The sequence below is a fragment of the Vombatus ursinus genome, unplaced genomic scaffold, assembly GCF_900497805.2.
Source record: "Vombatus ursinus unplaced genomic scaffold, bare-nosed wombat genome assembly UNPS02014874.1, whole genome shotgun sequence".
Classification (NCBI taxonomy): Eukaryota; Metazoa; Chordata; class Mammalia; order Diprotodontia; family Vombatidae; genus Vombatus; species Vombatus ursinus.
The window spans coordinates 17,259,486-17,270,865 of record NW_020954652.1 but is presented as its reverse complement, the minus strand read 5'-3'; the positions used below and the strand labels follow the sequence as shown (position 1 = coordinate 17,270,865).

The following is an 11,380-nucleotide window of genomic DNA, read 5'->3' as shown; positions in this document are numbered from 1 at the left end:
ATGTTATATTTACTTGAGTATATGGCACAGTTCTTTTCTTCTTCCCCCATGAGGAACATGCAAGCTTCCTGAGGACAGAGACTAGATAATTTAATTATATATTGATAGCATCTAGTACAGTGCTTTCTACCTCTTTGTCATTCAGTAAGTATCTGTTTATTTGAATTAATGTAAATATTTACCAGTGCACAGAACATTCCTGTTCTGATTTCCAACAAGGAAGCAGGTACATTAGTGAATTAATCAATCAATCAAATAATCAGGGTTTTTTTTTAAGAACCTACCAGGTGCCTGGCATTGTTCAAGGTTCTGGGGTAAAAATGTCAAAAATAAAACATCTCCCTTCACGAAGAAGTTACATGTATACATATAAGCATATACAAAATAAATACAAGGTTAATTTTGAGAGAGAGACAGAGAGAGAGACAGAGAGAGAGAGAGAGAGAGAGAGAGAAGCATTAGCAGATTAGCAATTAGGCCTATAAGGGAAGCCTGTAGGAGGTGGCATCTGAGCTGAGTGTAGGTAAGGAGGGTTTACATTCCCAACATAAGGAAAAGAGCCTGTGCAAAGACTCAGAGATGGGAGGTACAGAACTGTGTGTTGGAAATGTCACAAAATGACAAAGGTACCATGTGTTAAACTGACTTTGCATAAATTATTACTCTTTCTGGGGAAAGCGATTATTTGTAAAACAAACTTTTGGCCTTGTAATAGGAGCTTCTATTTCTGGCATTTATTATAGGAGGCAAAAAAAAGGCTGAAAGAAATGGAATTAGCTTGAGTACCCAGAGACCTTGGTTCTAATTCTTTCTCTGCCATTTATACCACCTAAGCCAAGACACTCCTTTCTAGGTTCCAGTTTCCTTAACTGTAAAATGAATGGATTATCTAAGGGATCTTAAGTTTATCTTCCAGTTCCAAAATTTTGCATCTTAAGAAAATGAAGAGATCAAAATGGTTAAATGTTTTAAAAGGAAGGATGCTATTTTGTACTCTGGGAAAGGAGGACATGCATGTAAATTGATTTCATAAAGGAAAATGTATCAAAAGGTAGTCTAGATGGCTTATGTTTTATCTTAGAAAAATCATATTACTTCCAATTTTTGCTGAGTGTGTGTGTGTGTGTGTGTGTGTGTGTGTGTATCCATCCCTGTAGCTGGGCACAGAAGCCTATGTACTGTTCCTTTTTTCTCCCCCAGATGGCAGTGTAGGCTTCCAGGACCAGGATGCTCAGTGCTCTTGGAAGACAATATAAGCTTGTCTCTGGCAGGTTTATGTGCCATGTTTCTTCCTTTCAGGGGAAATATGCTACAATTCTAATGTAACAAGACTTGTGTAATCAGGGACAAATAGCTCATTCCAAGACTAACACAGCAGCTATCTGCTTCTGGTTGCATATGCAGGATCAAATCCAATAAATACCAAGTAAAACAATTACTTACATCAGAGCCATCTAATAAAATACAGCAAGTCCTTTAGAAATTATTAGGTGTTAACAGTCCCTCTATGTCTTTCCCCATCATATTGCAGGTTATTTTGTTGGGGACATCCACTCAATGCAGGAGGACCCATGATCATTTAGTAAAGACTCAAAGGAAATGATAGGCATGACCAGTACGTCTTCACTTAGGAAGCTGTATTCTACATTTCCTATCATAAGTGGAATGAACCTTGTAGATGAGGCATTCAGATATCAATTTCAAATAGTTTTCAGGAAAAGAAATAACCATGAGGTAGCTAGGGGGTGCAGTGGAGAGACCACTGGCCCTGGAGTCAGGAGGACCTGAGTTCAAATTCGGCCTCAGACACATAACACTTAATAGCTGTGTGATTCAAGGCAAGTCACTTAATCCCAATTTCCTTGCCAAAAAAAAAAATAATAATAACCAGACAAATGGTCAAATCCTATCTCCCTGAAATAAAGGGAAATCCATGATTATCCAAAAGAATGTTGTGATCAAACTCCATGTGTGCTCTAGGCAGAAAAAAGTCATGTTCAACAGACTCAAAATATTGTATTAATAAAATTTACTTCAGCAGAGATGTGTTGAGAAGCTGTTGCACACAAAGTAACATGGCCAATACAAGATGCAAAGCTAAGTTTATGTAATCATGACCACTGCATTTATGGACTTTCAAGTCTATTTGTGGGACATGGCATATATAAAAAATGTCATGGTGCAAAATTATACTTGACAAGTACGCAAGAAAGATACAAAGATCTATGGGAGATTCAAGGAAGGAAACAATCATTATAATAAAGTAGGTCAGAAGAGATCATGGAGGAAGCTTCATTGGGGTTGACCTTTAAAGTATGAATAGAAATTCAACAGACACATTTTTTGGGGGTAAAAGTAAGACATTCAAGGTATTGTGAAAAGGATGAGCAAGCTTTTTTTTTTTTTTTTTTTTTTGGTCCCGGCACCAGGAGGAAGATGACGAAGAGGACATCTTCATTTGGTAAGCGCCAGAATAAGATGCACACTTTGTGCTGTCATTGCGGTTCTAAGGCATACCATATTCAGAAGTCAACATGTGGCAAATGTGGATATCCTGCTAAATGCAAGAGAAAGCATAATTGGAGTGCAAAGGCTAAGCAACGCAACACCACTGGTACTGGTCGAATGAGGCACCTAAAAATTGTCTATCACCGATTCAGAAATGGATTCCGTGAAAGAACAATACCTAAACCCATGAGAGCAGCTGTTGCAGCATCTAGTTCATCTTGAGGATTCAACTGTTTGTTAAAATAAATGTCCTGAATGAAAAAAGTAAAAAAAAAAAAAAAGCACGAGCAAAGTCACAAAGGTGAGCAAATATGAGTAAATGACAAGAAGTCTATGTGGGCTGAAACATGGAAAATGTCACAGGCAATAGAAATATAGAGTGGTACCAAACTGTAAGGGGCTTGGATTTCAATGCCAAGAAATTTGAACTTTATTGAGTAGATGGACAGATAAGTAGACAGACAGATAAAATGTATGAATACATCATTTGTTAAGAATCTAAACTTTGCTAGACACTGTGCAAAGTCCTTGGGATATACATACAAGTGATACATTCCCTACCTTCAAGTAGCCTTGTATTCTAATGAGGGAGAGGAAAAGCACATACAGGGATGCTGGAAAACAATTGATTTTCCAACCTCATTATTCAGCTGAAACTGTTTTCTCTAAACTTACCAGTGATCTCTTAATTGCTAAATCTAATTGACCTTTCTCAGTCCTCATCCTTCTCTGCAGTCCTTCATACTGTCAGTTGCCATCTCCTTTACCATCTCTTTCCTCTCCAGGTTTTCATTACACCACTTGCTCTTTCCTGGTTCTCTTAACTGTCTGATCACTACTTATCAATCTGTTTTGCTGGACATTCATGCAGGTCACACCCAGTATCTGTGGTTTTTTCATAAAACTCTGTTCTGACTTCTTTTCTCTTTTCCCTTTACACTATATCATTTGGTTATCTGATCATCTCTCCTAGGTTTAATCTTCATTTGCATGTGGAAGATTTCCAAAATTATACACCAAACTCTAATCTCTCTCCCAAGCTCCTCTCCTGCATCACCAACCAATTTTTAGACATTTTAAAAAGGATGTCCCATCAGTATCTCAAACTTAATATACACAAAACAAAACTCATCATTTTCCCTGAACTTTGCCTTCTTCCCAACTTTATTATTACCTTTCCTACTACTCTTTTTGAAAGTATTTTATTTTTTCCAATTACATATAAAGAAGATTTTTAACATTTGTTTTTTTAAAAAATTGAGTTCCAAATTTTCTCCCTCCCTCTCTCAGAACCCCTTCCCTAAGACAGTAAGCAACTTGATATGTTATGTATGTGCAAGCATATGAAATATATTTCCTTGTTAGTCATATTGTAAAAGAAGAAACAGGATAAAAGAAAAGAACCACTAAAATAATGAAAGTGAAAATAGTATGTTTTGATCTGCATTCTGACTCTAAAAGTTCTTGCTCTGGATGTGGATAGCATTTTCCATCTTAGTCCTTTGGAATTGTCTTGGATTGCTAGGAAGAGCTAAGTCATTCATAATTAATCATTGCATAATGTTGCTGATACTATGTACAATGTTCTCCTAGTTCTGTTCATTTCACTTTGTATCAGTTCATGTAAACCTTCCATTTTCTACTACTTTTGAGCATATCATCTTCCCAGTTACTAAGGCTTTTAACACTGGCATTATCCTTAAAAATTCAGTCTCACTCATCTCCTTTCCCTCTTAACAAGTCTTGTTTCTAACTTCCCAGCATCTTGTGTAACTTTCTTCTCTCAAGTTACATAACTACCACCCTAGAATATGTCCCTATCATCTCTCACCTTGACTACTGCAATAACCTTCTAATTGGTTTCCCTTCTGCAAGTCCCCCCCTTCCCAATTCAGGCTCCATTCAGCTGCAAAAGTGATTTTCCAAAACTGTAGGTCTAACCATGCCATCTGTCTGAATATATTCCAGGGGCTTTCAATTATCTACAGGATGAACTGTCAGACTCTGGCATTTAATCTATCTACAAGCTCATTTCTTATTATCTTTCCAATCTTCTTAAACTTTACTCCCCTCCATGAACTCTAAAATTCAACTACAATCATCTACTTACCAATGTCACACATGACACTCCATTTCTCAGCTCTCTCTTTACAATGGCTATCCCCCATTCCTAGAACTCTCCTCCATCCCCTATTCTGATGACTGACCTCCTCTACTTCCTCTAAGTCCAACTAAAACCCCACCTTCTTTAGGAAGCCTTCCACAATTCCTCAATTTCAATAACTTCCCCCTGTTAATTATTCCCTATTTATCCTGTATATAGCTTGCTTTGTTTATGTTTGTTTGCATGTTGTCTCCCCCATTAGACTGTAATGAGGGCAAGGACTATTTTTTGCCTCTTCTTGCATCCCCATCACTTAGCACAGTGCCTGTCATGTTGTAAGCACTTAATAAATGTTTACTGATTGAGTGATTGTTCTTCTTTCCCACTTCTACCTATTATCTTCTAGAACATCCTTTAAGGCACAGCTCAAATTTTACCTTTTACTTGAGGTCTTTCATGGTCCCTCCTCCTCCCCACTGCATTCCTTCTGAGATGATCTTCCACCAGCACTTTATGTATCCTATTTGTACATAGTTATTTGCATATTGCCTCTCCCACTAGAATGTGATCATGGTTTTTGCCTTTCTTTGTATACCTAGTGCTTAGCATAGTGCCTGGCATATGCAGAGTGCATAAAATACTTGTTGACTGAGTGACTACAATCCATCTTGTCATTATTATTAAAGATTAAAGTACATAGTATCATTATTTCTCATTCTGGGATTTCTTTTTGTTATTCTCTTAACTCATAGTTTCCATTCCAACCCCATATCAGTACTTTGCTGCTATTTACTCATGTTTTCAGCCTAACTTCTTGGGATGGGACTTTGTGCCAGGTTCAGGCTCTGAATCCTTTAATTTTGGATGGGATGGTTAGACATCGGACTGATCTTGCACTGCAGTCCCTGAGTTGGAAGTTACTGTTGGTACTGAGACTTGGTCTTGCCCCCATTGCCATCTGGATGCCACTGCCCTGCCACTGTTGTTGTTGGGGTGATAGTTCCTGGTCTTATCTCTCCTACTGTGTCCTACCTGACTAAAAAGCTGCCTGGGACCAGGCCCTATAGGTAAGCTACTTTTTCAAGATGTTTGGCCATAATTGGTAGAAGGGAGCTGTAAGGTGGTTAAAGATATAGTATAATATAGATACAGTATAGAAGATTCAAGGGAACTCCTACACAGAGGTTTTTTTTTTTTTTTTTTTTTTGTCTTTCATGAGGTCTGCACATTTTTATTGGCAGAATTAAAGGATCAGTTGGGAAGGAAGATATTGGAAACCCTAGAGGTAACTAGGGAGTACAATGGATGGAATATTGGGCCTGGAGTCAAATCTGGCCTCAGAAATGTGCAAGCTGTATGGTCCTGGATAAGTCACCTAACTTCTCTCTGCCTCAATTTCTTCAACCATAGAATGGGGATAATAATAACACCTACCCCATAAAGTGGTTGTGAATGTCAAATAATACAATATTTGTAAAGTGCTTGCCATAGTGCCTGACCCATAGCAGGGTCTTCATAAAGGCTTCTCCTACCTGCTCTTTATAAGATGAATAGTTATCATATAATGCTTTAAAGTTTGCAAAATGTTTTACAATTATTAAGTCATTTAATGGCTCACAACCATCCTGTGAGGTAGGTATACTTGTTACCCCCATTTTACAGATGAAGAAACTGAGACAAACAGAAATGAAGTAATTTGCTTAGGGTCACACACTCTGTAAATGTCTGAAGCCATATTTGAACTTCGTTCTTCCTGCCACCTGTGCTGAATTGGGTGTGAGGTGTGGGGAGAAACACAGAGAGACACATTACTAGGGTAAGTGAGGAGAAAGAAATATTAAGACAGGGAGACGGAGGCAGACATACAGGCACAGACACAGAGACATTGAGATGAAGAAGTAGCAACAGTGCCACAGAGACAGAAAGGAAGATAGAGAAAGAGAGAGGCAGAGACAGAGATGGAGAGACATGGACAGAAAGAGGAAAAATAGAGACAGTCTGACCAATTTTGATTGGTGAAGCATGCTACTAAATTTAGAGTGAAAAAGATTGAAGAAACAGATTCAAGCCCTTCCTCTGATAGACATAGGCTATGTGACTCTGGATAAGTCACTTAACTTCCTGATATCTCAGGTACTCCCTAAAAATATAATTGAATAAACAAATATTTATATAATTGTTGAATTGAATGGAATACACACCAATTTTTTTTCTTGCTTTTCAATACTTTCAAAACCTTCAACTGTCCAGTCAACTGAAAAGCTCAGGATTTGCCCATAATTCCAATTCACAAAAAGTTTGACAAATGTGTATTTTGTTCATAAAAAGTACAACATACTAAATTAAATATATTATCTTACATATAATATATTATGTAATATATTATATATAATATTCTAGACAAGAAAGAACAGAGTTACCTTTCAAAATGATTCTTATGTATTTCAGTACTTCAGTCTCCCAACCTTCCACCACCCAGCTTCCCCACTAAGGGTGCCTGGGATTGCTATATAGGGTAAACTTCAAGAGATTTATAATAATCCAACCTTGAAATTACCTTTTCTGTTTAGCTGAACTGTTCCAGGAAGCACTCTGGGAGAACAAAGACATTTCTCTTTAAAATTATGTCAGCCCATCAGAGGAATCTGATATCTACTACCACCTCTTCACAAGTGAAAACTTAGGAAATGAATCTTTTCTTCTCCCTTAACACGTTTCTGCTGCTAATAGCTACAGAGACATAGTATTGATATGCAAGCCATAGAAGGCTGAAGTATGGTAACCAAATCACAAAGAGAGACACGAACCTCCCAGGCTATAGATATTTAATGTGCCCATAGTTATGCTTATACAAAGTGAATCCCTTGGTTACTCATTTTCCTAAAAATTCAAATGGCATCAAAAAACCAGATCTTATCCAGAATATGCTCTAAAGCACTTAACATAGTCTGGTAGAAATATATCCAATTTCTTGAAAAAGGAAAAATTTGTTTAAGAAAACAGTTGCAAACTGAGAAGTAGCCAAAAAAGAATTGATTTTTAGGAACCAATTCTGAAATGATTTATTTAATATTGTTATTTGAAAGTTAAAGAATTAAAAAGCATTATCTTTGGAAATGGTATTCATATGCCTTCTTATAGCATAAGGAATGTGTTGTCTTGTAGAAATAGTATTGGGGATTTATTTGAATTTAAATGAAGGACATGGGTATATATGTGCATTAAAATTAATGTTCTCTGTTTTCTTTCTTGGAACATTAGAGGAGAGGTACATATTACCATTAGCATATGCAGAACTTCATGACTTTCCCTTTAGATTTCATTGAAGCCAAGGCAATATTAAAAAAAAATACTTTTCAGTTCTGAGATAATTACCCTTGTAATATACGGAGCTGTATGTTATATAACCCTGATCATGCTGACCTTAAACAAGGTAGGGAATGAAAAGCAGGACAAGGTCAACGTAATGTATATTTATTAAGGGCCTACTATGTGCCAAGCACCGTGCAAAGCACTGGGGACACAGAGAAATGAAATACACACCTCAACAGTAAAACAGTCCCTTGCTCTGGAGGAGATCCTAGTCTAACAAAGGATGTAACATGCGAACAACTTTGTACGAACATGATAAAGATAAAATAATGAGGGAAGGCACTCACATTAAGAGGACCTGTAGGCTTCTAGCAAAAGGTGGGATTTTACCCAGAACCTGAAAGAAATTAGCTAAGCTAAGAGGTAGAGATGAGGAAGAAGAAAATTCTGGGTATGGGGAAAAGCCAATGAAAATGTAGGAAATTAGGGGATAATGTGTCGTGTGAGAAAGATCAGTGGAAAGAGCAATAAATTTCAATTCAGGGAACCTGGGTCCAAATTTTAGCTCTAATACTACCACTTCAACTGGAGGCAAATTATTTAATTATCTATAAAAAGCATGGGGTTTCTCTAGAGGACCTCCAAAATTACTACCAGGTTGAATTCTATGAAGCTACTTAATACTCAATCTCAAGATCTTTGAAAAGAGAAGAAAAAATAGAAGCTTAGTTTGCTCCAAATATAACCTATTTCCTTGTTGATGGTAGAAGTTCAATGATTAGAAATTCTCTAAAAACAAACAAAAACAAACAACCAAAAAAAGCAATATCTTGAAAAGGCTCAAACTTGGAGTCAGAAAACCTAGTTATTAACCTCTACTTAAGACTAGACTTACTAATTGTATAACTTTGCACGAATCACTTAGTATTTCTGAAATATTGTCTGAGACATGGAGATAATTGTATTTGTGTTACCAACCAACCTTCTCCCCTCAGTGAAAGGGAAGTGTTTTCTAAACAAGAAAGTACTATATAGATGTGACCTACAAATGTTGTCCACTGTCAAAATACCAATGAACACATAACATTAATTTTATTGTTGTTCAGTTTTTTTTTCCAGTCATGTCCATCTCTTCATGACCCCATTTGGGATTTTCTTGGTGAAGATAATGGAGTGATTTGCAATTTCCTTCTCCAGCTCAATATACAGAGTAGGAAATTGAGGCAAACAAGGGTAAGTAACTTGCCTAAGGTCACACAGCTAGTAAGTGTCTGAGGTCACATTTGAACTCAGGTCTTCTTGACTCTAGGCTGGTACCATCTAGCTTCCCCTTTTGCTACAACATTAATTATAGCAATTTATATATTGTATAGAGCAACTGAGATCTATAGAATACTTAACAACTGTTAAAACAACTGTCACAACTCTAAGTGGTAGATGCTATTATTCACACTTAATAGATGAGAAAATTGAAGCAGAGTTTCAGTATTTAGAGGTTAGAGTTTAAGCCCAAGGTCACAAAGCTAGTAAATATCTGAGGCTGGATTTCTTCCCTACATAGCTAGCTGCCTCATTAATCAACAAACATTTATTAAGATCAAACTACGTGCTATAACAGAGATGCAAAGATGGTTCCTGTTGTCAAAAAACTTGCATTGTAACAGGGAACTAGAGAAACATATACATTCATAGGTGCATATAAAATATATACAGGGTAGATGGAAGGTGACCACATAGAAGAAGGCTCTAGCAGCTATGGGACCATATTAAGTCTTCCCTAAAGAGGTAGCATCTGAGCTGAGTCTTGAGGTATATATTAAGGATTCTAAAAGAGAGAAGGAGCAAGAAAATTCCAGGCATGAAAGATCTTCTTGGTCACTTATGCCTCAATATGAATGAGTTGACTAGATCTTTTCCTCAGAAAAAGTTGTCTGATGGTCATTTGAAGAGAGTATGCATCAGAACTAATAGAAGATTAAGAGCACTATTAGAAAAACTGCACCAACTCTAAGATTCTGCCTTAGGCCAGCCTTTGCCCTAATTAATAAGAGTAGGATCTAATTAGCTAAAAGTCATTTAAGAGGAGAACACATGCCTTAATACAAAGTAATGTTCTCCCCAAGTTGCATTAGTATCTTGTCTAATAGGAATTTGGTGTTCAGAAATTTTAAAAATGAATCATGATTGACAGCATATTCAGGAATGGTCTTTTTATATATTAGCAGGTGGTTGCTTACAATGGAGACAATTGAGAGTGAATAGGATTGCTGTTTTGGATTATAAAAAATCCCCACCTGCCCGCCATGGCCTCGTATATTCTAACTTTAGAAAATCATTCTGTGATGGAGAATATCATAGTGGGAAAAGTACCAGTTTGGCATCAGAATAACTGGGCTCGTAAAATTGTAGAGTCATAAGTTTAGAGTTGGCAGCTATGTCAGAGATCATTTAGATCAACTCCCTAATATTCCAGAAGAGAAAACCATGATGTAACGAGCTTAAGTTACACATTTAGTAAGTAGCAGAATCAATATTGGAATCCAGGTCCTTTGACAGTAACACCCCACTGCAACAGGTTTCACTCCTCAAAAACTGATTACGAAGATCAAACGTCCTTTAAAACTGGAAAGTGTTAGATAATGAGCAGCTGATATTATCAATGGTTTAAGATAGTTTATTAACATGCAGATAAGTATAGGCATTCTAGGAGTGACAGTGCCCTCCCCTAGGCCACCAGTCTACTTCTAGTCAATCCCTCCCAGTAATCAATTAGGGAAGCAATTCCTATGGAGACGGGACCAATAATTTTCATCAACTGCCAGCCAAGTGCCACAAACAGGGCAGGCAAGTCAGCCTACCTGAAGCAGCGAGGCATCTTGAGTGAGTAACAAGAGGTTGTATATGACAGGCAAGGCAAACCACCACCACCACCACCATCACCATAATAACCATGACCACTCTGATCCTGACTGAGAAAGAACCTTGATCTCAAGAGCCTTGGGAATATGAGTGGTGCCAACCCTTAGCCCACAACCATCAGCCAGGGAAACAACTCCCGTAGAGATGAATCCTGGCAACTGCTTCTGTGAGTGCTACAGACATAGTTACTGAAGACCCGAGAAAGTAAGTTCTTGGCACCAAAGTCCTTGGCACAGTCAAATGGGTCATCATCAGAAACTAATATCACTTTATCATTGGAAATGCCATTAAAGAAGATAATACCAAGTACTTTTCCCCTATACACTAAGGACCATGGGAACTTTCTATTTTCTGCGAAGATGAAACCTTCTATATTTGTTGTCATCATTCATTAAAATGTGAGCTTCTTGAGATTAAGGTCTATCTTATTTATCTCTGTGTAACCCCAGCACTTTGCACATAGTATCCACTAGATACATTCTTAATTAATTAATTAACTAATCCAAATACCTTAAGAAGGGTAACATATTAACCTGC

The 11,380-nt window shown here is 37.2% G+C and overlaps 1 protein-coding gene across 1 annotated transcript; it reads left to right on the top strand.

Moving 5' to 3' along the window:
* The first annotated feature begins 2,436 nt into the window (after window positions 1-2,436).
* On the top strand, window positions 2,437-2,765 carry LOC114028300 (60S ribosomal protein L37-like). Its single transcript, XM_027842545.1, has one exon. The coding sequence runs from the start codon at window positions 2,437-2,439 to the stop codon at window positions 2,728-2,730; it is 294 nt and encodes a 97-aa protein (XP_027698346.1). The 3' UTR covers window positions 2,731-2,765.
* Window positions 2,766-11,380: the final 8,615 nt, after the last annotated feature.